At 42.1% G+C, this 26,643-nt stretch overlaps 1 protein-coding gene across 1 annotated transcript in view; it reads left to right on the plus strand.

The window, feature by feature from the left end:
- LOC139265549 (guanine nucleotide-binding protein G(q) subunit alpha) overlaps positions 1-26,643 on the plus strand; it is a 285,119-nt gene that overhangs the window by 217,459 nt on the left and 41,017 nt on the right. The window contains exons 3-5 of the mRNA XM_070882620.1: positions 11,403-11,557; positions 24,892-25,020; positions 25,594-25,723. Of these exons, the coding sequence (XP_070738721.1) occupies positions 11,403-11,557; positions 24,892-25,020; positions 25,594-25,723 (414 nt within the window). The remainder of the gene's footprint in view (positions 1-11,402; positions 11,558-24,891; positions 25,021-25,593; positions 25,724-26,643) is intronic.

Here is a 26,643-nt window from a genome sequence, read left to right on the forward strand (position 1 = left end):
CGGCAAGTGAGCCCCAGGTGAGCAGAGGAAACATTTCAAGGACACCCTCAAAGCCTCCTTGATTAAGTGCAACATCCCCACCGACACCTGGGAGTCCCTGGCCCAAGACCACCCTGAGTGGAGGAAGAGCATCCGGGAGGGCGCTGAGCACCTCGAGTCTCATCACTGAGAGCATGCAGAAATCAAACACAGACAGCGGAAGGAACGTGCGGCAAACCAGACTCCCCACCCACCCTTTCCTTCAACGACTGTCTGTCCCATCTGTGACAGAGACTGTAATTCCCCTATTGGACTGTATAGTCACCTGAGAACTCACTTTTAGAGTGCAAGCAAGTCTTCCTCGATTTCGAGGGACTGCCTATGATGATGAGAAGGAAATAATATTGGTGCCAAGGCAAGAGCTGAATGATCTAAACTAGTTGAGCTCAATTAACTTATTGTTCCTGTTTTGAGTTATGGCAGCTGACTCCTTAATGAGTCAACTCAGTTGTCATAACTATTGTAGATGCCGTTTTGTGTCTGCTGTTTGTCTTTTCTCTAGGTCTCTCTGGATCACCGTTTTTGTCATGTATCTGCATATTAATATTTTAATTCCAGTGAAACTCATCCATTTTCTCAATGCACAAATTGTAGCTGTAATTTTTTCTCAACTTTTGATTTTTTTATTAATCCAGTTAGGATCATTGCTATTTTGTCTGAGCTTGCTGGTTTTAGGTATTTGTTCGCCATTAATCTATCTCATTCACTTTCTTTGCCCCTCTTCCTTTTTCAGTTCTTCCCTGTAGTTTTTTATTCAGCTTGGCTCGCTACTGAATTATGAAGCCGACATTTATCATAAGCTTCTTTTGATGTAGAAAAATGCCCCAAGGCGCTTCACAGAGAAGGCCACATGTTATAATGAAAACTATTTTAAAAGCTTGGTCAAAGAGTTAGAGGTGAAGGGATTTAGGGAAGGAGTTCCAGAGAGTAAGGCCAGAGAAATGTTTCTGTAGCCAATAGTGCAGTAGAGTGAGGGGGAAATGACTGGGTTTTCTCTTGTCCAAGATGTCCTGGCCAATATTTATCCCGCAATCAACAGAACAAAAACAGATTATCTGGTCATTATCACATTGCTGTTTGTGGTAGTTTGTTGTGCGCAAGTTGGCTGCTGCATTTCCCACATTACAATAGTGACGACACTCCAAAAGTACTTCATTGGCTGTAAAGTACTTTGAGATATCGGTTAGTCGTGAAAGGCACTACATAAATGCAAGTCTTTTTTCACTGCTACACTGGCAGCATCCTCTTCTTCAGTGAAGGCAGATGCAACGTGCTCATTCAGTACCTCACCCATGCCCTCTGCCTCTAAGATTTTCTTTTTGGCCTGTAATCGGCCCCACCCAATCTTTGACGATCTGTTATGTTTATAAAAGACTAAGGGGGGGAAAAAAATAATGCAACGAGTTGTTATGATTTGGAATGCACTGACTGAAAGGGAGCTGGAAGCATATTCAATAATAACTTTCAAAAGGGAATTGGATAAATACTTGAATTGGAAAAATGTGATGTGCCATGGGGAAGGAGCTGGGGGGCAGTATTAATGGAAAGCTCTTTCAAAGAGATGGCACAGGCACGATGGACTGAACAGCCTGTGCTGCATCATTTTATAATTCTAATGGTGCTATATAAATGCACGTTGTTGTACTTCTCCATTTAAGTCTTACCATGTCACATATCATTCCTGCACTTGCTCTCTGCCAATGGTGCTCTTGGTCTGCCATGGTAGAGTGGCACAGAAAGCGTCATCTATTATTTTTTTTCTCCTTCACTGTAAGGATATATCAAGAGCCCACTAGGTTCCTTCTGGGCAGCATTGTGAGATTAGTATCTTTTATAAGACTTATGTTGTGAAATGCCATTTTCTTCAGTTTGTTTTGCCACCATTCAACTTATGGATTTTACCAGTGGCTTCCCCTCTCAGGCATTTTGGGAAAACAGCTGTAACTGTGACTGCACATGTGTGTCAGACTGGTCCTGTGAAATCTTAGTCATAAAGTATATTAATACCATGACCAATGGGTCAAATTTGGGGGGGAAAAAACAGTAAAAAGTTACATTGTAAGTTTGTAGTTTCCAGCTGCTCCATTAGTAGTTGAGTGAAATGCTCGCGCCTGCAGCAATACATCTAGGGGGAGACTTTACCTTCATTTTCGGCGGTTTTCTCAGTGGTACAGCTGTTTTTGGGAGAGAAACTGCCCGGCAAAAGTTTCCCCCTTTTTGAATGGTACCGTCCAAATCTTGAAACGCCCGCCGGGAGCAAACCGCCAACGTGCACCGCCGAGAAAATCGTCGGGACGTAAGTTTGGCCTCAGCGGAAGCCCATCCAGATCACCGAGGGAACCGCCTTGTGAAAGCTGCTTAAACAGGGCGATAGGTGAGTACTCTGCAAAGAAAGGTAAGTTAAAGGTTCTTTTTTATTTAAATTGTAAAACGGCGATTAGCTTTAAAAACTGTCTTGGGAATGTTTTTTAACTTTTTTTTTGTGAACATTTTTTTTTAAAGTTTTCCCCCCTCGGCTCAACCGCAGCCTGAGTAAATTTTTTTTTAAATTTAAGAACTGCCCATTTCACTTAGTTTCGCCTTTAATCGCCAAGAATACTGGTGCAAGATCCATTTTCTCGCCGGGCGATTCTTTTGAACTTAATTATGGAAATTCTCGCCAGCATTAGTTCCAAAACATTAGCGTTTTTTCTGGACGGGCAGTCGGGCGTTGAGGGGCTCTCGGGAAAGTCTAGCGCCTAATGTTTTGTGAAATGGGTATAAATGGAGTTGTTAATTTTCAAAATACAAGATTTTTGCACCTGCAATTTCATTTATTTTTATTCTCACTAGAGATTAAGGACCAGCAGTGGGAGGCCTTTGAAGCAACTTCATTCATGTAGCTGGGTCCTGAATATATTTAAGGCGAAGATAGATAGACTGACTTTTGAGCGGTAAGGGAATAAAGGATTCTGGGGAGCGGGCAGGGAAGTGGAACTGAATCCATGATCAGATCAGCCATGATCTTATTAAATGGCAGAGCAGGCTCAAGGGGTCAAATGGCCGACTCCTGCTCCTATTTCTTATGTTCTTATGTAGCTTTGGGGATTCATTCTGTGGTTTATGATGCCTAATCTCCAGACAGCATTTCCATCTCCTGGAAGAAGCTTGAATTCCATAAATTACCTGAAGGAAGCTAAGCCAAGGAATGCAGCACTGAATATAAAAAAAATAAATAAAAACATGGATGTAATTTGGAATCTACATTTTAGTCTTTACAAATTAAAATCAAAAGTTTTAAAAGCACATCGCCATATATTTTGTTTACATTGTATTTTTTCAAATATGAACTTATAGCACTATTGAAAATAAGTTGTTACATTGGACTTTACTTCAGTGATACAGAACTGCTTCAATGAAGAACAAATGATCCGCACAGTGTATCATAATATTGATTTACCCAAGCATTCCTCGTTGGATATATTCTCTACATGCTCTGCTCCAAGGTCATTCAAACCAACCACGTCATACAAAATGAGATAGTAATTGTTCATGAAAAACTGAAATTTTCAGTCTTTGGATTGTTCTGCAGGCTCGAAGGGCTGAATGGTCTACTCCTGCTCCTATTTCCTATTTCTTATGTAATCAACCTCTAGCAACATGCAAATCGATTGCAAGCAGTGAATGATATCACTAGTTGTTAATGCTGTATCAATTGGGGAGGGCAGGTGTGGAGTGGACGAGGCTTTCTAAGTGTTTTTATTGTATTGTTTTTTTGTGCATGTCCATTGCTGATTAAAGACCTAGTCGTATAATGCAGTGGCAGAAATCCAAGTACAGTTGTAGTGATTAGTGATGTATAATGCACTTTAAACATTTATCATAGAGGTTTACGGCACAGAAGGAGGCCATTCAGCCCATTGTGTCTGCCATTTTTATGGATTAATGATGGTAAGAAATGATAACTGCCTACGAAAAGCCCAGTTGGCATGCATTAGATTGGTAATATTTCTTCACTCATATCCAACTATCCACATTTTACAATGTTTTGGACCCAGTGTTGGCTTGTCAATATTGACCAGTAAAAACCGGTCCAGCATTTAAATTTCCTAGAGTAACCGTGCTCCTCTGGAGTTTGCCCGAGTCACCATGGCAAAATTTCTGCACATGCACTATTGTGTCATGTGACTGAAGAGCTTCATGAGAGAATTTTTCTATCGTCTGAGATCGAAAGATTAGAAAAGCCATCTACTGCTCTGTTGCTATACGTTGTTATGCTGTGCGTAGGGTGGGAGAGAAATGTCAGGGGCATAATGCAAAACGTGTTCTGAAAGCACGTATAATGATGACCTGTGCTGACTTGTTTCCTCTGTTATTGTGTCAGCAGCTTATATTTAGTTGAAGTACTTATATAATATATAGTTGTCAGCAATCTGTAACACAGGTTGAGAGATACTTACTACTTCTGCTTTTTTCCACCTTCATTTATTCATTATTGTCCTGTTATATTTATAAAATCTGATTTTGAGTGAACTCAAATAGATTATGTTTTCTTTGAAGAATTGTTGTTTTGATTTGAATTTTCTTGAGTCTGAGGAACTAGTAAGTAAACTTGTAGCTTTACCTTTTGTTACACGTAAGGAACCTTATCTGCAGCTAGTGGAAACAATTTCTCTATTTACTCAAACCCTCTCATAATTTTGAACACCTATCAAATGTCTTAACCTTCTATGCAGGTTACAACAAGCAATTAAGAAAGCAAATGGTCTTTTGCTTTTGGTATTACCATTTAATTTACATTGCCTCTCCTCATTCTTCCTCCCAAAATGCATCACTTCATATTTCTACATTAAATTTCCTTTGCCATGTATGTGCCCCTTTCATCAGTTTATGTTCTCCTGCAGTTTGCTATGCATCAAAAAGAACAGTGGAACCTAATTTTGAACCTGGGGAACATGAATGTATACTCCCTCCAGTCTGAAAAACAACCATTCACCACTGCTATTTGTTTTCTGTCTGTTAGCCAAGTTTGTATCCATACTCCCACTGTCCCGTTAATCCCATGAGTTTTAGGTTGCTTTGTACCACTTCTGGTCAATGAAAATTAAAATTAACATGACCAATTTTACAATAAAAAGTAGAATGTAAAACTGCATAGCTGGGATTTGGCAAAATTTCACATTTCAACAACAGAATTATTCGGTCCCTAAAAGTGTGTTATTGCCTCTAGATAATCAACATTACATGTGCAGTTGAGATTGTTTGGAATTTAGGAGTGGGAGGGAGCTAACTGAATTCACGTTAGCTCTAATTTACTCTCTTAATTCAAATTCTTCCATTCTGTCCTCAAAGCAAACAGGTTTGATTGGATATCATGACCCATTGGTGTCTGCCTAATGATCTGATAGGTTTGTTCACATCAAGAATAAACTGTTTCGATTATATATCATTAAAGATTTATCAATTTGGAGACACAGTGGGACGTAAGTACAGAAAGAGAAATAAATAAAGCGAACAAAAGATTGGACTAAGAGAGAGAAAAGAGATGGAAAGAAAAATTACTTTTTAAAACCATTTTTAAAATCTCCAACAATTAAAACCTGAGTGAATGAAACTCCATATTTGTAATAGTTAATTTTCAGTACCCGAGGGATTGACGAAGTAATTAACACTTACCACATCATTAAAAGTGTACTTAGACTTGAAGTGACGTGACTTAACTTTCTGTGGCGACTTTACTTTGTATCTGCCGTTTAAGTGCAGGTACTTCACACAGCTCAGTGGGGAGCCTCGCTGTTACTGGGACAGCAAATGTTGGGCCCATGTATTCAAGCATAAACTACTGTACATGACACCTGCAACACATTGAGGTGTTTAGAGACATTACAAATGTCATTATGTCTCTCTCATACTTGAGGTAGATTCGGCATGGGCAGCTTGAGTTCCTGGCACAGGTTGAACCTCCCTTATCCGGAACCCTCGGGACTTGGCCTGTTCTGGATGAGGGATTTTTTCCGGATGAGGGGTGGTCACGTTAAATTGGATGATACAGGTACTGAGCAAAGGGATATCGGGCTGACTGGCTTGGGGCTGGGAGTGCGGCAGAGAGATCATGGCGGGGGGGGGGGGGGGGTTGGGGGAGAGGGGAGAGGTGGTGGATCGCGGGGCGGGGCCAGGCCAGCGATTGAGGGGTGTCAGCAGCAAGGAAGGACTTCAATTTGTTTACTTGGAGTTCTGCGCATGCGCCACCCGGTGGTCGGGAATGGTTCTGGAAGAGGGGTGGTTCTGGATAAGGGAGGTTCAACCTGTATATGAATCTCCAAAACTCTACTACATTACTGCCATGTTGGCTATCACAGCAAATATGCGTTGCAGTAAAGTGTATATCTCATCGAGTGTTTGGAAGGAAAGGGGAGGATATTGATGGGAATTTTTAAATAAAAATATTAACTTAATTTTTAATAAAACTGAAATGAAAATGATTTTTAACTGGAGACTGTATACAATCAAATTGTTGTGTTGCTGGTTGAGTTTGCTGTGCACCTCTCTCATTGTAGGTCCATTTTCTAGATGACAGTACCTAAAGGGACACAAGTAGCTTATTTTATATTGTGCTCTGTACTGGTGACCTGATGGATTGGGCAGTTGAACATTGGGACCTGGGCTTCCATTTGTGAATCTGCACTACAAGCTCCCAATCTTGCCCTTACATGGAGAGAAAGTGGGAAAAGGCCAGTTAGGTCCTCACGGGGATCTCAAGGTAGGCAAGTCCCCTGGTCCTGATGAAATGCATCCCAGGGTATTAAAAGAGATGGCGGAAGTTATAGCAGATGCATTCGTTATAATCTACCAAAATTCTCTGGACTCTGGGGAGGTACCATCGGATTGGAAAGCAGCTAATGTAACGCCTCTGTTTAAAAAAGGGGGCAGACAAAAGGCAGGTAACTATAGGCCGGTTAGTTTAACATCTGTAGTGGGGAAAATGCTTGAATCTATCATTAAGGAAGAAATAGCGGGACATCTAGATAGGAATAGTGCAATCAAGCAGAGGCAACATGAATTCATGAAGGAGAAATCATGTTTAACTAATTTACTGGAATTCTTTGAGGATATAACGAGCATGGTGGATAGAGGTGTACCGATGGATGTGGTGTATTTAGATTTCCAAAAGGCATTCGATAAGGTGCCACACAAAAGGTTACTGCAGAAGATAAAGGTACGTGGAGTCAGGAAATGTATTAGCATGGATAGAGAATTGGCTGGCTAACAGAAAGCAGAAGAGTCGGGATAAATGGGTCCTTTTTGGGTTGGAAATCGGTGTTAGTGGTGTGCCACAGGGATCGTTGCTGGGACCACACCTGTTTACAATATACATAGATGACCTGGAAGAGGGGACAGAGTGTAGTGTAACAAAATTTGCAGATGACACAAAGATTAGTGGGAAAGCGGGTTTTGTAGAGGACACAGAGAGGCTGCAAAGAGATTTAGATAGGTTAAGCGAATGGGCTAAGGTTTGGCAGATGGAATACAATATCGGAAAATGTGAGGTCATCTACCTTGGGGGGAAAAAAAAACAGTAAAAGAGAATATTATTTAAATGGAGAGAAATTACAACATGCTGCGGTGCAGAGGGACCTGGGGGTCCTTGTGCATGAAACTCTTTTTTTTTTGTTTTTTGTTTTTTTTTTGTTTTTTTTTTGTTTTTTGTTTTTTGTGAAACTCTTTTTTGTCCTTGTGCATGAATCCCAAAAAGTTAGTTTGCAGGTGCAGCAGGTAATCAGGAAGGCGAATGGAATGTTGGCCTTCATTGCGAGATGGATGGAGTACAAAAGCAGGGAGGTCCTGCTGCAACTGTACAGGGTATTGGTGAGGCCGCACCTGGAGTACTGCGTGCAGTTTTGGTCACCTTACTTAAGGAAGGATATACTAGCTTTGGAGGGGGTACAGAGACGATTCACTAGGTTGATTCCGGAGATGAGGGGGTTACCTTATGATAATAGATTGAGTAGACTGGGTCTTTACTCGTTGGAGTTCAGAAGGATGAGGGGTGATCTTATAGAAACATTTGAAATAATGAAAGGGATAGACAAGATAGAGGCAGAGAGGTTGTTTCCACTGGTCAGGGAGACTAGAACTAGGGGGCACAGCCTCAAAATAAGGGGGAGCCAATTTAAAACCGAGTTGAGAAGGAATTTCTTCTCCCAGAGGGTTGTGAATCTGTGGAATTCTCTGCCCAAGGAAGCAGTTGAGGCTAGCTCATTGAATGTATTCAAATCACAAATAGATAGATTTTTAACCAATAAGGGAATTAAGGGTTATGGGGAGCGGGCGGGTAAGTGGAGCTGAGTCCACGGCCAGATCAGCCATGATCTTGTTGAGTGGCGGAGCAGGCTCGAGGGGCTAGATGGTCTACTCCTGTTCCTAATTCTTATTTTCTTATGTTCTAATGTAAGAAATGAAAATCTAAGGGCAAGCCACACTGCTCCACTTGGTGCACTTCTGGGGTTGCCAACTTTGGTTGGAGACATTCCTGGAGGTTTGATCATGTGATCTGATCACATAACGTCTGATCACATGCCTTCTACCAATGTTATTACATTTACCTTCTAATGGTTGGGTCTCCTGTCATTGACAGTCTTTGCTCGTGGTTTTTTTAAACCAGCAACTGTTGGATGAGAAGTTCCAAGAACCAGGAGGCTGCCCTTGAGCAGGCGAAATGGGAAACCGAGGGCGGGAAGAGGGAAAACAATGTGGGGGAGTGATTTACAGAGGGGCAATCAGAGGTTGGAAGACCTTAGATTCCAGTAGCATCTAATGGTAACTCCCTGAAATTGCACTGATAACTAACAGTAATACTGGTAACGCTCCCGATTCCCCTCATAATCAACAGTAATATAATAATGCACAGTCTAAATGTAACTGATGATAATGGGTGCAATGTCCCGCTATCCTGCCTGTAAACTAGTAGTAAATCTATAACCCGCTGATATATTAGTTAAGGGAGTTAGATATGGCCCTTACGGCTAAAGGGATCAAGGGGTATGGAGAGAAAGCAGGAATGGGGTACTAAAGTTGAAAATTGATTAGCCATGATCATATTGAATGGCGGTGCAGGCTCGAAGGGCCGAATGGCCTGCTCCTGCACCTATTTTCTATGTTTCTTTGATATTTACCCTGAAACTATAGCCAGAAATCCCCAATACGGCACAAGGTGTGGTCAGGCTCCCCACCTTTAATAGGCTCCACCTCTATCCCTGTCTCCTTGGACTTCCGTGTTCCGGTGACAACTTGGAACTGGGTGCCTCTGTCAGAGCTGATGTCTGTTTGGACTTCACACATCAAAACCAGCTGGAACAGAGCTATCTGAACCAAACCGAGAGATTGCACAAAAGCAGTGGACTCAGTGTTTGGGTCGCTACTCACAGGGCACATCATCCTGAACTAGGCTCAGTACCAACATTTCTAAACCACTCCCTGAGCTCAAACTCAATAAAGGAGAGCGTTCATATTACAGCACAGAACAAGGCAATTTGACCCCCGGAGCTGCCGCTCTCACCTATAGTCCCATTCCCCCCTGATCCTTTTATGTTCCTCTTTTGAATATTTATCCCTTTCTCTTTTTAAATGGTTTTAGTCTACCTGAAAACTCACATGTGGTAAAGGATCCCATGGTGTAATACCACTCAGTTTAAGAATCTTCTTCCTCCCTTTCCTCTTGGTACTTCCAGTAAGAATTCTTGGTTTCCATTCACTCGTTCCCCATTTGCCCGCCATCAGAAACAATCTTTCACTATTTACCCAGAGTAAGGTCCCAGGTTTCACTTACTCTTTCACTGGCTGCTCCTCTCTGTGCCTCTCCCAATCACCACATTGAAGCTGCTGCTCTCGGCTCTGCAGGAAATGCTGATCCCATTACTTCCCCCTCCCATCATTCCCCTTCCCTCTCTCGACCTCCCATCCCCTGATCCCCCAGTTTTCACCTCTCCCCGAGCCCTCATTCCCCAGTCTCCAGCTTTCCTTGAGCCCCCTTTCCCCAGTCTCTCTCTCACTTGAATCCCTGGTTTCTACCTCTCTCCTGAGCTCCTTCAGATTTACTCTCCCATAAGTCCCCATTCCCGTCTCTACCTCTACGATCATATGAGAGAGGCCTAGGTTTAATGTCTCATCCGAAAGACAGCACCTCCAACAGTGCAGCACCCCTTCAGCACTGCATTGGAGTGGCAGTCTAGATTTTTGTGCACAATTCTCTGGAGTGGGACTTGAATCCACAACCTTCTAACACAGAGGTGAGAGTGCTACCAACTGAGCCACTTTCCAGAATTTGCTGACTGACACACCCCATTATTAATGTGCAAATTGTCCAGCATCTTGTGGCGAGGAATGGCAAATCGCCATAAGTTGCTGGTTGATTTGTGCCGCTTTGCCGTTAGCAAAAACATTATCTCGTCCTTAACCTCCCCATGAGTTTCATGTAATTGTTGCATTTGCACATTTATTGCCCATTAAACGCGCCACAGAAAGTTCATCTCGTAATGAATAGCGTAAGTACACTATAGCATAAGTGAGAATTGTGAATGACTGCCAATCAAACTGGCTCAGAAAGTGAACAATTAAAAGTGTGGAGTTTCGTTATTTCAGGTAGTGAATTGTTAGAGATGATAATGTTGTTTTACATTTTTAGAATTTTTCTTACTTTCACTTTGTCTCCTTTTTCTCTCTCTCAATCCAATCTTTCGTTCCCTCTCTTTGTTTCTCTTTCTGTACCTGATTTGACTCTAATTCACTCACTCTCATTCACCCTCCTTCACAGTCCTTCTGTTTATTTCTCAATCCATGAATGTTATTTGTTAAGGAGGTACACTAGTTAACCAAGATCCCAGATGCCCTGTTGCACTTGCTGCGCCGTTATCAGCTCGCATTTCCAGCAATTGACCGGGCAAAAGTTTTTGATCGGAAAGGTGCAGGGGCAAGTCTAACTACCGGGACATGTCACGCGATGCCCTGCTCCAGTAAATCTGGCCCAATAATTATTTACAGTACCTTGTGGGCCGGAAATTTAAAATGCTGATATCATGGGCTACTAGAAACCGCGCTCATAATAGGAATCACTGATTTCAGGAAACTCTGTCATTTCTGGAAGCTTGAAAACCCTCTGCACTTCCTAATGTGTAGCTTGACGGGGCCTGGGATCAGGTCCTTTGCCCACCCTGATGATCAGGAATGGCATGTCCTGCAAGAAGAACTTGAGAGCTATACTGAGGCATTTGTAATACATGCTTGGTCATATATTTAGAAATATTTACAATGGGAAAAGAATCATGCAAAACCTCAAGACCGAAGAATTTCTTAAATTTATATAATTAATTTATTTTTCTTCCCCACAGGCACATGCACAGTTAGTACGTGATATTGATGTAGAAAAGGTGACAACATTTGAAAACCCCTATGTGGATGCAATAAAATTTTTATGGATTGACCCAGGTATCCAGGAGTCCTATGACAGACGGAGAGAGTACCAACTGTCTGATTCTACAAAATAGTAAGTTTAAAAATCTAATTCAGTTAGCATTGAAGTAATTTGTATTATGCTCCATATGTGGAACTGCCTATTTGTGGGTTATGAAGCTCTCTTTGTATTTGGGATAAACTTTAAATTTGATACACCTATAAATGATGCAATCCGTGGCACAAAGAAAAAGATAAAAATAGAAATACTTAAAATGAAATCTTCGAATATAAATTTGCTGGTGACCAGTTAAATTTGTAACTTCAAATTGTGTGCCTGTTTTGGTTGGTAGAATGACCAAAGCTTGTAGCCACACTTTCATAAGCTCGATTGCTCCAGTATCTTCCTTACCAGCCTCCTAACCTTCTAGCTCTATAAAGTTCAACTTGTCCAGAGTTCCACTGTCAATATTCTGATTCACATTAAGTCCGACTGGCCCATCATCCTCAAGGCATGTATGCAAAATATTGGATCGGGACTGGTAAGACATCTTAATATATTATTGCGATCATTTCAATTCCCACTCAAAACACATACTAAACCAAAAGTACATGTTCACAGGCATCATTCACTGGGATAATATGCAATTTTTTTATATGAATTTTGTGCTTTTCAAGGAGGTTTAAATTCAATGAAATTGGAGTCAAGGGAATTGGTGTAAGCCAGTGGGGGTGAGCATGATGGACGAGGTTCTGGACAAGCTGAAATTTAACACACAAAAGTGTGAAGTGATTTATTTTGGTACGAAGTATGAGGAGAGGCAATAGAAACTAAATGGTACAATTTTAAAGGGGGTGCAGGAACAGAGAGACTTGGGAGTGTCTGTATGCAAGTCTTTGAATAAGGGGTTCCTTAGCTTTACAATAAAGAAAGAAGAAAGTAAGTCCTGCATTTATAGAGCGCCTTTCACCACCACCGGACATCCCAAAGCACTTTACAGCCAATGAAGTACTTTTTTAAGAGTAGTCACTGTTATAATATAGGAAACGTGGCTGTCAATTTTCACACAGCAAGGTCCCACAAATAGCAATGTGATAATGATCAGATAATCTACTTTAGTGATGGTAATTGAGGGATAAATATTGGCCAGGACACTGGGGATAACTCCCCTGCTTTTCTTCAAAATAGTGGCATGGGATCTTTTACATTCACCTGAGAGGGCAGACGGGGCCTTGGATTAACGCCTCATCCAAAAGACGGCAGCTCCCACAGTGCCTTCGGTGCAGCTGTCCCTCGGTAGTCTTTCAGATGAGACGCTGAAGTGAGACTTAAGCCCACAAGCTTCTGACTCAGAGGTGAGGATGCTACCCACTGAGCCACTGGCTGACGCATAACTAGAGGCATAGAGTACAAAAGCAAAGAAGTTATGCTTAAACCTTTATAAAACACTGGTTAAGCCCCAGCTGCTGTATTGTGCTCGATTCTGGACACCACACTTTAGGAAGGATATCAAGGCCTTAGAGAAGGTGCAGAGGAGATTTATTCGAATGGAACCAGGGATGAATGACTTCAGTTACATGGAGAGACAAGAGAAACTGGGGTTTGTTCTCCTTCGAACAGTGAAGGTTAAGGGGAGATCTGATCGAGATTTCAAAATCATTATTCTGGCAAAAATTTGGCAGATGGAGTATAATGTGGGAAAATGTGAGGTTATCCTCTTTTTTGGCAGAAAACATAGAAAAGCAAATTATAATTTGAATGGAGAAAAATTGCAAAGTGCTACAATACAGAGAGAGCTGGGGGTCCTTGTGCATGAAACACAAAAAGTTAGTATGCAGGAACAGCAGGTAATCAGGAAGGCAAATGGAATGTTGGCCTTTATTGCAAGGAAGATGGAGTATAAAAACAGAGAAGTCCTGCTACAACTGTATGACCACACCTGGAGTACGGCGTACAGTTTTGGTCTCCATATTTAAGGAAGGATATACTTGCATTGGTGGCTGTTGAGAGAAGGTTCACAAGGGTGATTCCGGAAATGAGGGGGTTGACTTATGAAGATAAGTTGAGTAGGTTGAGCCTGTACTCATTGGAGTTCAGAAGAATGAAAGGTGATCTCATCGAAACATATAAGATAATGGGGTCAAGTTTCGGGCCACGCCTAGAACGGCGCAGTCCCGCGACCCACATCTAATTTCCGCGCTCAAAACCGCGCCGAAAACTTACCTCGGTATTCTCCCCTCCCTCAGGTCGATCCAGGCCCTTGACGCAGCGCAGCACAAGCTGTGGGGGGCGGAGCCAGGTCCCGGCACTGAAAACAGTGCCGGGACCTCTGTGCATGAGCAGTAGCTCCAGGCGCCGAAACTGTGTGGGAGGGGCCTGAAGCGTGCCGCCCCGAGCCCTGGCCGAATGGGCTCACTGGGGCGGCGAAGATCAGACTGCACCTCCCTCCTCCAGCTCCTGCTCCTGCTCCTGCTCTGGCTCTGGCTCTGGCTCTCTCCGTGCCCCCCCCCCACCAACACATTCAGCTCCCGCTCCCTCTGGCCCCCCCCCCCACTCCCCCGCAGCAGCTCCCGCTCCGCTTCGGCTCTGCTCCGGCTCCCCCCCCCACCCTTTCAGGTCCGCTCCGCTCCCTCTTCACGTCTTCGGCGGGGTCTGCCCGCCCGGCATCTTGCTGTGGGCGGGCCCCATCCAAAGTCTTCGGCCCAGCTTCTTCTCGTCGGCCGGGCCCGTTCAGCCTCCTCTCTCTCCCGCTCCCTACCTCCCTCTCTCTCCCTTTCTCCCCTTCCTCCCTCTCCCCTCTCTCCCTCCCTCTCTCCCTCTCTCCCCCTCTTCTCCCTCTCTCTTCCCTCTCTCCCCCCTCTCTCCCCCTCTCCTTCCCCTCCCTCCCCTCTCCCCTCCCGTCCTTCCCCTCCCTCCCTCCCTCCCTCTCTCTCTCTCTCTCTCTCCCCTCTCCTCTCTCCCCTCACTGTCAGAAACACACAGACAGAGGGAGACACACTGAGGGGGGGGGGGGGTGCTGTCCCAGCACGCTGTTGGAGGGCTCCTGGTGCTGCAGTCGGTGAGTAGAAACTTAATTTTTTATTGATTGATTTTTTTTTTAATTTAATTTTTAATTTTTTTAAAATTGATTTATTGGTTGATTTATTGATTTATTTATCATTTATTATTGATGATGCTTTTTTATTTGTAAAAGTGAAGTGTTTCATGTTTGTAAACTCCCCCCCCCCCCCCCCCCAACCACCCATCTCTCTTCCCTATGCCTGATTTTCTAAGTGTAGACAAGGTTTTTCTGAGCGTACAAAAATCTACACTTACTCCATTCTAAGTTAGTTTGGAGTAAGTTTTCGCTGCCTAAACTTGCAAAACAGGCTTAAGTGGCCGGACACGCCCCCTTTTGGAAAAAAAATCTGTTCTAAAATGAAACTATTCTAACTCACTAGAACTGGAGCAAACTAAATGCCGAGAATTGCAATTTCTAATATACTCCATTCTAAACTAGTTGCTCCAAAAAAATAGGAGCAACTCAGGCCGAAACTTGACCCCAATGAGGGGACTCAACAAGGTGGATGCAGAGAGGATATTTCCACTCATAGGGGAAACTAAAACTAGGGGCCATAGTCTCAGAATAAGGGGCTGCCCATTTAAAACTGAGATGGGGAGGAATTTCTTCTCAGAGGTTTGTAAATCTATGGAATTCTCTGCCCCAGAGAGTTGTGGAGGCTGGGTCATTGAATATATTTAAGGCGGAGATCGACAGATTTTTGAGCGATAAGGAAATAAAGGGTTATGGGGAGCAGGCAGGGAAGTGGAACTGAGTCCATGATCTTATTGAATGGCGGAGCAGGCTCGAGGGGCCAAATGGCCTACTTATGCTCCTATTTCTTATGTTCTTATTGTCGATTTTGGTGGAGTAAATGAGGAGAAACTGTCAGTAAACAGAATATATTATATTGGTAACCAGAGGATACAGATTTAAGATAATTGGCAAAAGAACTGACACAAGGAAAAAAACGTTTATGCAGCAAGTTATGATTATCTAGAATGCACTGCCTGAAAGGGTGGTGGAAGCAGATTCAATAGTAACTTTTTCAAAAGCTAATTGGATAAATACTTGAAGAGGGGAAAAATTTACTGGGCTATGGGAAAAGAGCACAGGAGTGAGACTAATTGGTTAGCTTTATCAAAGAGCGAGACCATTCGGACACTTTGGGCCCAAGTTTCCACACGATAAAAAATGGGCGCCCCCTCCGAGCTGGGCGCCTGTTTCTCGCGCCTAAAACGGCGCCGGAAAAAAAAACTCGCGATTCTGGAGAGTCCTGCAGCTCCTTGTCTGTTTGGCGCGGCGCCCAGGGGGGCAGAGCCTACACTCGCGCCGATTTTGTAAGTGGGAGGGGGCGGGTACCATTTAAATTAGTTTTTTTCCGGCCGGCAACGCTGCGCGTGCGCGTTAGAGCGTTCGCGCACGCGCAGTGTGAAGGAAACATTGGCACTCGGCCATTTTTGTAGTTCTTTGTAGCTGTTTAGTTTTTGAACATTTTTTAATAAAAGCACATTGCCATCAGCACATCACCACTGAGAAGGCTGCAGGAAGCCTCAGAAAGTTGAGGCAGCCGTTTCCCAACGACCTCCTCCTTTTGCCGTCGGGAAATGGCTCCTCAATTTCTGAGGCTTCCTGCAGCCTTCTGTCTCCTTCCCTCCCTCCCGTCGCCTGGAACGGCTTCCTCCCCTCCCCCCCCCCCCCCCCCAGCTGCGTTCGGTCGGTCGGTTGGGTCCCTCCCGCTTGCTCGCCGTCTGGAACGGCCCCCCCCCCTGCGTTCGGTCGCTCGCCCGCCGTCTGGAACAGCCCCCCCGTGTTCGGTCGGTTGGGTCCCTCCCCGCCGTCTGGAACGGCTTCCCTGCGTTCGGTCGGTCGGTTCCCTCCCTCCCTCCCGCCCGCCGTCTGGAACAGCCCCCCCGTGTTCGGTCGGTTGGGTCCCTCCCCGCCGTCTGGAACGGCTTCCCTGTGTTCGGTCGGTCGGTTCCCTCCCTCCCGCCCGCCCGCCTTCGGGAACGGCTGCCTCGTTTTGTGAGGCTTGCTGCAGAATTCTCCCTGGCTGAAGCACTTTCACACAGGTAGGAAGATGGTTTATTTAATCTTTTCTTTGCTTATAAATGTTTATTCAGGTTGGATTTATTTGTATAATATTTGTAGAAGTATAAATAAGGATTTATTGTAGAATTTAATGACTTTCCCTTCCCCCCACCTCGTTCTGGACGCCTAATTTGTAACCTGCGCCTGATTTTTTAATGTGTAGAACAGGTTTTTTCAGTTCTACAAAAATCTTCACTTGCTCCATTCTAAGTTAGTTTGGAGTATGTTTTCACTGTGGAAACTTTCAAATCAGGCGTCAGTGGCCGGACACGCCCCCTTTTGAAGAAAAAATTCTGTTCCAAAGTGGAACTGTTCTACCTGACGAGAACTGCAGAAAAAAAAATGTGGAGAATTGCGATTTCTAAGATAGTCCGTTCTCCACCAGTTGCTCCTAAAAATCAGGCGCAAATCATGTGGAAACTTGGGCCCTTTATTTTTCTATGATTCTATCCAAGAGTTAATGTCAATAGGCAGTCTGACCGCACAGGTAGTCATGGTGATAAGGGTGTTACCAGCATGCCTTTGGAAGCTGACTTTGTGCCTGTGGAAGTTACTGAACAGCAGCATCTGAACATACTGAGTGACAGTTGTAAATTAACCTCATTAACTTCATTCAATTTCACTTCTCCCTTTTGAAGAATGAGGAAAAATAAACAATGAGCCCCAAATTTAGCAGACAGTACCACCTATTGAGTAATGACTTCAGCTTGATGCACTGTGTGTTTTCACACAGATATGTCTCATTCAATTGCAGCAACAGTTTTTCCGGTTTTTGGTTTTACCCAGTTTACTGGAAGAAGAGGGATTTATGCTGCGGTGCTGTCTGTCACTTCAAGAACAAAAGTACTTCGTCAGATTTTAAACAATTGCCTGTTGGATTCAGGGGCCTTGATATCCTGATTTGCTTCTTCTCAGTCTATATTCTGTTCCTTTTATGACAGAGGGATGCTTGACGATATCCATCTTTCTGTAACAAATGCTCCCACTTGGCTGCTTTTAATGAAAGCTTTTTAGCCTAATCCTTTTGAAGTGTTTCTATTTACTTATTATTTCTGTAAGTGTTGCTTTATTGCACCTCAACCCCAGCATTTCCTTTCAAATCACCTGAAGTGACAGATGCAATGATCTCTCATCAATTACTGTTCCACATTTAAGTTGTTAAACCTGATTAAGCTGTGGTTAGAGACAACATACAGGTGCATTTTACTACCGTTCGTCACCTTAGAAATAGTGGCCTAGACAGAATAGCAGGACTTTTTTTCTGTTGAAAGTTATTTACATTGTGGAAATTATTGGCCAAACTGCTATATTAATGCATTTAATACTGGTTAGAAATAGTGCATTTTAAAAACAGCTCTACATTAATTGAACTTAGACTCCAATGATTAAACACTCCGCTTCTTTAGAAAGTAATAAATTGTTTTTGTGTGTGATGCATGATGGGGTTGTAGTTTTCACCTTGATCTGTGGAACCCGAAGTGTACTGAGAACCAATAATTAAAAAAAAACTATGGCCTGGAAATCCCAGCCTCCCCAGGTCTGTACGGAGTATGTACGGATCCAGGAAGGCATTGCAAAAGTCGGTTTTCAGCACACAATGCGCATGCATTGAAAACCGGCTTTTCTCATCTGTCACGCTCCAGCTTGACAGATCCTCCGTATCTCCACAGCCAGGACATTCGCATGGGCAAGATTGTGGTATTTACCCATATCTTGATCAGCAAATGTCCTGAAAACTCTTGTGCCTGATAAAAGCAGACACATAGCCTACTTTTACAGGCGTAAGAGTTTTAAAACACACAAAAACATTGTAAAATAAAAATTTTAAAACACACTTTATTGTTTAAAAACCCTGGCCATGAAGGTAAGTTTATTTAAAACCATAATTAAAAAAAACTTTAAAAAAATATATATTTTTTTTTCTAAGACATTTGTTAACTTTAATTTCAATTAATTTTAATTATGTGAGGTGTATTTTTTATTGTGTTTAGTGTGTGTGTTTTTCTCATCAATAGCAATGAGAACTTGTAGATACGGAGTTCTCATTGTTATTAATGAGAAAGCTGTGGAATACAGTTACACGTGACTGCACCTTCTGTGTGCGAACCTCGAGGACAGGAGCGTGCTTTGCGGCGCGAGAAGAGAAGGCTTCCCCAACGGAATCCCAGGCGCCTCTGGGACCACCAGGTAAATTCGTAAAAATTCTCCGGTCAGCGCCATTCGTTCGAAAGAAGCCTCCAACCGGAATTTCAGAGCTCAATAAGAAAATATCAAAAATAAAAAGATTCGCTATGAATTTCAAACTAACAATATTGTTTGGGATATTATTCAGTCACTGATGATTGCTCTGGGAACAGAGGGAGATATTTGAGGCACTTTGCTGACCTTGGACAACATGTATTGAGCCGGACCTGCGAATGGAGAATAGCCACAAGCTCAGGTGCAATGAGAGACTCAACGGTGGGGAAAATCTCCCTCGGTAGTACTCCAACAACAGCTTCACCAAAAACTACGAATTCACTTTGGGATGTAAGAGATAGAAAATATTTGTTACAATCATGTAAATAACAAAAATAGATGGAGGAAGGAAGGAAAATTTAACAAAGTTTACTTGCATGTTAAGCACATACTTCAAATCACCTTGGGAGATAAAGCAGGAAGATAAATATTTTATAATGTAAACAATTGGGAATAAGGTTTTGAGGCAGGAAGAAAAGAAGTTACTTGTAAAGGGGTAAGCAAATGGTATATTTTCAATGCAGCATTAGTATGGTGGGTGATATTTTTACCTTGTGTCAGCTATATTATGTATTGCTTCAGTAAAATTGCTGTATTCTAACAATGGCAAACTATTGTCGCAATTGGGCTGCAGTGGGCCTGAGCCACCAGTGAGCAATGGCAGTGGTGATTTTTTTTTCAAGGCATGACCAGGATTTTAGTTTACTGCACCAAAAATATAAATAGGATGTCGCCACAAAGTGAGTTCCGAATCTTTACCTAAATTATTGGAGAACCGGTGACCGTTCTCTTGGTCAGTTACCCCATCTTTGCCATGTTTCCAAGACTAGATGTGAAATATGCAATATGTTGTTTGATCCCTGCTCCTCAACTGGGAACTGAGGAGAGGAGCTCTGTTTACATGCTTCGCATTGTGAGTACTTATTTTTTCAGTTAAATGGAAGACAATGCTTGTCAGAAGAATACTTGATACCAAGATGACTATGGGACCTTATTATTGAGGGTTTCTTTAAACCATTCTTTTTGAAAATAGACAGTCTTAGAAGGAACAGCATGCTTTGCTTATCGATCTGTAATTTCAATAACTTCACTAGAAATTAATCCAAACTAATTGGCCACTGTTCACAACACGACGTACCAAATTCCTTTTAAAATTCATTGGTTCTTAAGACGCGCTGCAAAACTTTGGAGCATTTTCAATTTACATTATAATCTCCATTTGCCTTTTTAAATTCACAAAGCTGACTGGATGAAAACATTGAACAAGCATACAACAACAAGCAGATCTATCTGGAAAAAATAGTGCTGTACTTGAAAACGTCAGTCCTTCTATTGCCTGGCCATTGATTGCACTGTACTTGCTTCACACGACATACAGACTAATTTGCACAATTTTCTTTAGCCTTGATATCTTCCATGAGATTTTTTTTCTCCGAGCACTGTTTCGATTTCTTTTTAAAATTCTATTCATGTAAATCTTCTTTTACATCAATCAAGAAAACTGATGAGATGTCATTTTCCCACCCCACTGTCTCTTTTTTTTTTGAAGCAGTTTCCCCCCCCCTTATCACCACCTCTCTTGAAATTATTGATTCTAACTGGAATATGATACCATGGATACCATTGCCCAAGCGGTTATTCATCATATGAGAATCCAGCCAAGATAGCGTTTCTTAAATTATCAATAGACACACTGAGTACATTGTATAGAGTATTGTGCTTTTCTCCCACATTACTCCAAAAGTAATTCGTTGGCTGTAAAGCGCATTGAGACATCCCGTGGTTGTGAAAGGCGCTATATAAATGCAAGTCTTTTTTTTTTCTTTGTTTCTTTGTAACACATACAAATTGATAGGCCATTGGTTTAATTTCCTCCAATGAGATTAAACTAATCCATTTTTCTCCCAATGTTGTGCATCAAATGTGGCTTCGAGAACAGGCAATCATCATCATCGGCAGTCCCTCGAAATCGAGGAAAACTTGCTTCCACTCCTGAAGTGAGTTCTTTGGTGGCTGAACAGACTCTGTCACAGGTGGGACAGATAGTCGTTGTGGGAAGGGGTGGGTGGGACTGGTTTGCCGCACGCTCTTTCCGCTGCCTGCGCTTGATTTCTGCATGCTCTCGGCGTTGACTCAAGGTGCTCAGCGCCCTCCCGGATACACTTGGGGTGGTCTTGGGCCAGGGACTCCCAGATGTCCCTGGCCCAAGAACAGACAAACCAGTGTGATGAAAATCATTATTTGAAGTATAAAAACACAATCTGTGGAAGATGACTGCGTTGTTTTCACTTCCGATAGGAAAGCACTTGGACTCTGTTTAGCATCTTCCACAGTGGTCAGAACTAAGAATGTTCAATGCACTTCATCACTCAGACATACTCGGAAGAATTTTTTAATGGTATTAGCTGACCAAAGGATGAAGTCTGCTTTGGTTCAAAATATACATTTACATCTACCATTTTAAATTGTGTTCATTTTAAATCTTTTTATTCATATAAATCTGATTAATAACTTAAGCAGTTAGAAGATGAACCAACTTGTTATGTCAAGAAGATTAATTATTTGTCTGATTCGTCTCAAACCTTTAACACTCATGTTTTTGATTCCTTGAGGACTCTTTTTGATTTTCTATTTCTCTTCAGCTTTTTTTGAGCAAAATATATGGAGAGTTGGCCAACATTGCCCAGTGCAATCACATGGTTCGATCAGACTTCCAAGATTTTGTAGCATGACTCGCTATTGAAATAGAAACTATAACCAACAAACATTGCCTGAGGCATGTTTCAGTGATGCATTTTCCAAGGATTATGAAACTGACAGTCAAAACTATTCAGTTGCCTGCTAAAAGACTGGACTGTTTTATTTAGTGTTTCATGGTACAGGACTTGGGTGTAGCAAAGTCTATCATGCCTTGAAATCCTTTTCTTCGATCTGAAAACAGTGGAGCTGTCAAACTGCATGTTATGTTTTAAGCATGATATGTATATTCATAGAAGATTAAACATACACCATTCAAATTTCATTGGAGCCCAAATTTGAATTCTGAACAATTTGTTGGTGTGCCCATAATTCTAGTTATTTATTAATTCACTAGTGCCCACTTCTCTGTTTAATTAACCGGTGTCCACTGCTGGCTTCAATTACTAATTTGCTCACACCTCTTGCTCGATTAATTTTTTGATCCAGTGGTGCCTGCTACTCTATTAAGTTAGAAATTCACTGGTGCCTACTAAGCTGTGCTGCACAGTATCCTTTTGATAAAACTGTTCAAAACAGTGGAGGTGTTCTTCCCATGTACATTGTTCTCGGAGATGAACCAGTGGTATATTTAGTCATCTGCATAGTGTGGAATTCTTGTAAGTGTTGCATTTTCTGCAACACTTTGCCCGTCACACTTTTATCATCACACTTTGTTGATTTTGCTTGTATGTAATACAGCAACAAATCAGAGATAGTGACCGTACAATTCAAAAGAGAGAAATGTGTCTCGAAACAACCAGTGAGTAACGACTAAGGTTTATCATGAACCCACTCAAAATGCTTTTACAAAAAGTTTTCATCTGTAATTATTCTCTCAGTAGTTGGAATTTCTCATGTCCAAAATAAGGTTTAAACAAAACAAAACAGCAAAAAATTACATATTTTAGGATAACGTGATGCAATTTACCTATTGAAATATATTTTGTCTTTTAAAACCTTCAATCAAGTTTTTATATGAAGCCTCAGCACCTCTCATAATCATAGGCTTGAATGTGATATATTTGCCCAGAGCATTAACTCTGGGCTGAATTTTCCCCAAAGCTTTTTTTTGGCATACTTGAAGACTTATGCCCATTTTTTTTTGGGCCCAAGTACGTCAAAAAAAAATGTTCTAAGTTTTCCCGTTGGATTTCTTCATTTTGGCGCAGCCTAACCTGTCTTTTAGTTTTGGGGGTGGAGCCTTGATCTGCGTCAAAAAGATCGGGTTGCCACAGTAACCAGGGACACAATGCAAGATGAGGCTGGAAAGTGATACATCAGCAGCTTGCAACACATTAAAACACACTGCATCAACTTAAAAAACACATTAAAATATATTGCAGCAACTTACCACCAATTATTAAAGTCCCCCTCCCCCCCCCCCCCCCCCCCCCGCGCCTATCCCAGGCCGGAGGGCCTCCCGGTCTGCTCTCCGCCCCCCCCCCCCCCCCCCGAATGCCTTGCCAGTCCCACTCCTTTCTCCTTTTCCCCCCGAGCCTCTTGCCGTTGCCGGTCCAGCTCCCACAGCCCCCGAATGCCTTGCCGGTCCCGCCCGTGGCCCAGGCCAAATGGCCTCCCGGTCCGCTCCCCCACCCCTATTCCATGCCGAGTGGCCTCCCTGTCCGCTTCCCCGCCCCCATCCCAGGCCGGCCTCCTCCCTCCCGGTCCCCGCACCTAACTACACTCGAAAGGCTTCCCCCCCCTCAACCTGCTCTCTTTCTCCCCTCCCCACCCCCCCCTTACCTTTCCTGCTGCTGCTGTCCAGGCATCTGCTACACTTACCTGTGCCGATTTCTTTAACTCTCCAGAAGGTTTTTCTGCAGAGGCCACATGCGCTGGCCTCAGAAGAACTGGAGTAACTCCCAGCTGGCCAAACTTGCCTAAATGGCCAGAATTGGCGCGGGTGGCAGATTACATCCCCTTTGGCTAAAATAATTGCAACTAGCTGAGTTACGTTGGTGCAAATTGATTAGGGAAACTGTGTTTTTTTTAACTTAGGCCAAAAAAAGCAGCCTGCTCAAAAAGAACGGCGCAAATCACTGGGGAAAATTGAGCCCCGTATCTGGAGTCAGATCCAGCAGTCTGAGTATGTGCTGTGTGCACAATTGCCCAGAATGGTAGATTTTAGTCAGCCCAACCAGAATATTCCTGAATCACGAATCCTTCTCGCCAATGTGTTCAGACCGCAAGTGCTCACTCCTGCAAAGTCTCCAAAAACTACCAATCACAAGATTCCTGCTTCCCAAAAGTAGCTCTTCCTGCAAAGTAGCTCTTTATCACCTTCCTCTGTCTTGAACTTTTTTTAAAAAAGTAAAGCTAAGAGATAAAATTAGCTGCACAGTTTAAAAATTTTTTTTTATAAGAAACAAGGTCACTGATTTATACTTTTTACACAACTATGTACATAATCTGGAATTTGAAAGTACCAATTTCACTGATTCAATCACTAAATCAATGGCCCTGATGAAATATATTTTAAATGGGATAAAACATTGTGAGCAACAGGAGGAGTGATCTGCTCATTTGTTTAAAAAAGCAATCAATACATATGTATTTGTTTTAATTTCTGAATTTTAAAAAAATATTTGGATTTTGACAAATAAATCAAGGTACTCCATGAGAGGAGCCAATGCATCATATTTAATGTTCTTATTTCACAGCTACCTTAGTGATACTGATAGTATCTCAGCACCAGATTATCTGCCAATTCAACAGAGGATGTGCTGCGGGTTCGAGTGCCCACAATTGGCATCATTGAGTATTCATTTGATCTGGAGAATATAATCTTCAGGTACTGATTGGGGCCTGCTGTAAATTTCCTAAGTAGCAGAAGTTGTGCATTCTCAGTATTTTCTGATTTTAATATGATGACATGCACGACCAGTAAATTACTTTTATCTCAAAGTAGTAATTATAGATACGGTAGTGTCAAAGTCAAAAATTCAAAAAATGGCAGTCTTAAGAATTATATACATTCTGTGTAAATTCATCCTTCAGACAGTCTTACCAATGTACAAAAAAAGTATTCTTTTATTTTAAAAAAAACATAATTTTCAGGTCTTCTGTATTAAAGCAATACTGGGAAAAAGCACTCTGCATTCTTTGGCGAATGGCACCATCTGGTGAGGAGTAGACATAAATGTAAATAACCATCCCATGTCATCTCCTTGAATAAGTGGTACCATCTTGGGGCATTCACCACGACTCTTGTAGACAGGAAGAATGCTGATCACCACAACATCCCCTTTCTATTTTCCACCCCCTGTCTTCCCTCTCCAGTGTCACAGTCTTTGCATTCCTGTTGTTTCTCTGTCTGTAGCTATCTTAAAGACTTGGACCGTATAGCAGAACCTGCCTATCTACCCACTCAACAGGATGTGCTTAGAGTGCGAGTCCCAACAACAGGGATCATTGAATACCCCTTCGACTTACAAACCGTCATTTTCAGGTAGAAGAAAGTTACTAAAAGACAGTAACAGTTTTTACAACTTGGACACAAAGCTTCAATTTTCGGGAACTCTCTTAGCATGATGTAAATTGAATTTCATATTTTTAAAGTTGTAGAGATGATTAGAATAAAATGGAAAGTGCATGCTTCATGAATATATGAATAATTTTTGAAGTAATATTTATTTAACACATCAAATGGTTTATTTAAATGTTTGCTCTTTAAAGTAATGATATAATCTAATATATGTTTTCATTAAATGACAATCACTGAAAAGGATACACTAAGAAATGTATATCATTTTGCATTTCAACATGCCATCATTTGCTTAGCAAGAAAATGATTCACTTATGTTAATGTATATTATTTTTCTTCAGAATAAGTGTGACTTAAAATGATTTTTATATACTGAGTTAGTTTTTCATATGAATTAAGGCCAAATGCATGTACATTAAAATTTTAAACACATCTTATCCATTATGCTGCATGCCTGATATATTGACTGACTCTTCAAAGTTTTCTTGACTTTCTAGCCTGGTTCATGTACAGTTTGGTGTTGTATTGGTCTTTCAGAATGGTTGATGTTGGGGGTCAGCGGTCAGAACGAAGAAAATGGATTCACTGCTTTGAAAATGTGACATCTATTATGTTTTTAGTTGCCCTTAGTGAATATGATCAAGTACTTGTGGAATCGGACAATGAGGTGAGTTATCTTGTGGGTAGCAAACAATCCATGCAGTCTTATTTATTACATGGTTAATTTTGCCTTCAATGAGAATTATAAATCTATCAGAGTTTGATATGCTACACCATAAATATAACACATGCAGCTTGCACTTTCATAATGCGTTTAACATAGAAAAGCATGCTAGTGAGAAAAAACAATATTGAACCAAAGAACTGGTGAGGGAGGGGTTACCTAAATCTTGAGGTGGATTTAAGGGAGGATCCTTAAAGGAGGAGAGAAAGGCAGAAAGATTTAGGGAGGGAATTTAAGGGTGGAACGTAGACAGCTGAAGGCATTGCCTCCGATGGTAGAGCAGGGAGTTGGTGCGTGAGGAACCAGCTAAGAGGAACTTGAGAGTTCAGGGGCTTGTAGCATTGGGAAAGGTTACAGAGATAGAGGGGATGAGGTCATGAAGTGACTTAAACACAAGGATGAGAATTTTTACATTTCAGGCATTGGGGGGCTGGGAGCCAGTGAAGATGATGGGTGAGTAGCACTTGGTGTGGGGTAGGATATGGGCAGCTGGGTACGCCTGAAACAATGACCAGGGAAGGGGACAGTGGCAAGGGTTTGGGGTTTGTGACGATGAAAGCACCACGTCCATGCATCATGAAAATAATATTTCAGTGTTAATTGCGCTACATAAAATCACAGAATTAAAGAAGTAGACCATGAATCATTCATAGAAAGTGTATTTGTCAGCAAATGGATAATCAACAACAACAACTTGTATTTATAAAGCACCTTTAACGTAGTAAAACATGCCAAGGTGCTTCACAAGAATATTATAAGACAAAAAGAATTGACACCGAGTCATTTAAGGAGAAATTAGGCACAAGTGATCAAAAGCTTGGTCAAAGAGGTAGGTTTTAAGGAGTGTCTTCAAGCAAGGTAGA

This window comes from Pristiophorus japonicus, chromosome 1 (assembly GCF_044704955.1).
Source record: "Pristiophorus japonicus isolate sPriJap1 chromosome 1, sPriJap1.hap1, whole genome shotgun sequence".
Taxonomy (NCBI): Eukaryota; Metazoa; Chordata; class Chondrichthyes; family Pristiophoridae; genus Pristiophorus; species Pristiophorus japonicus.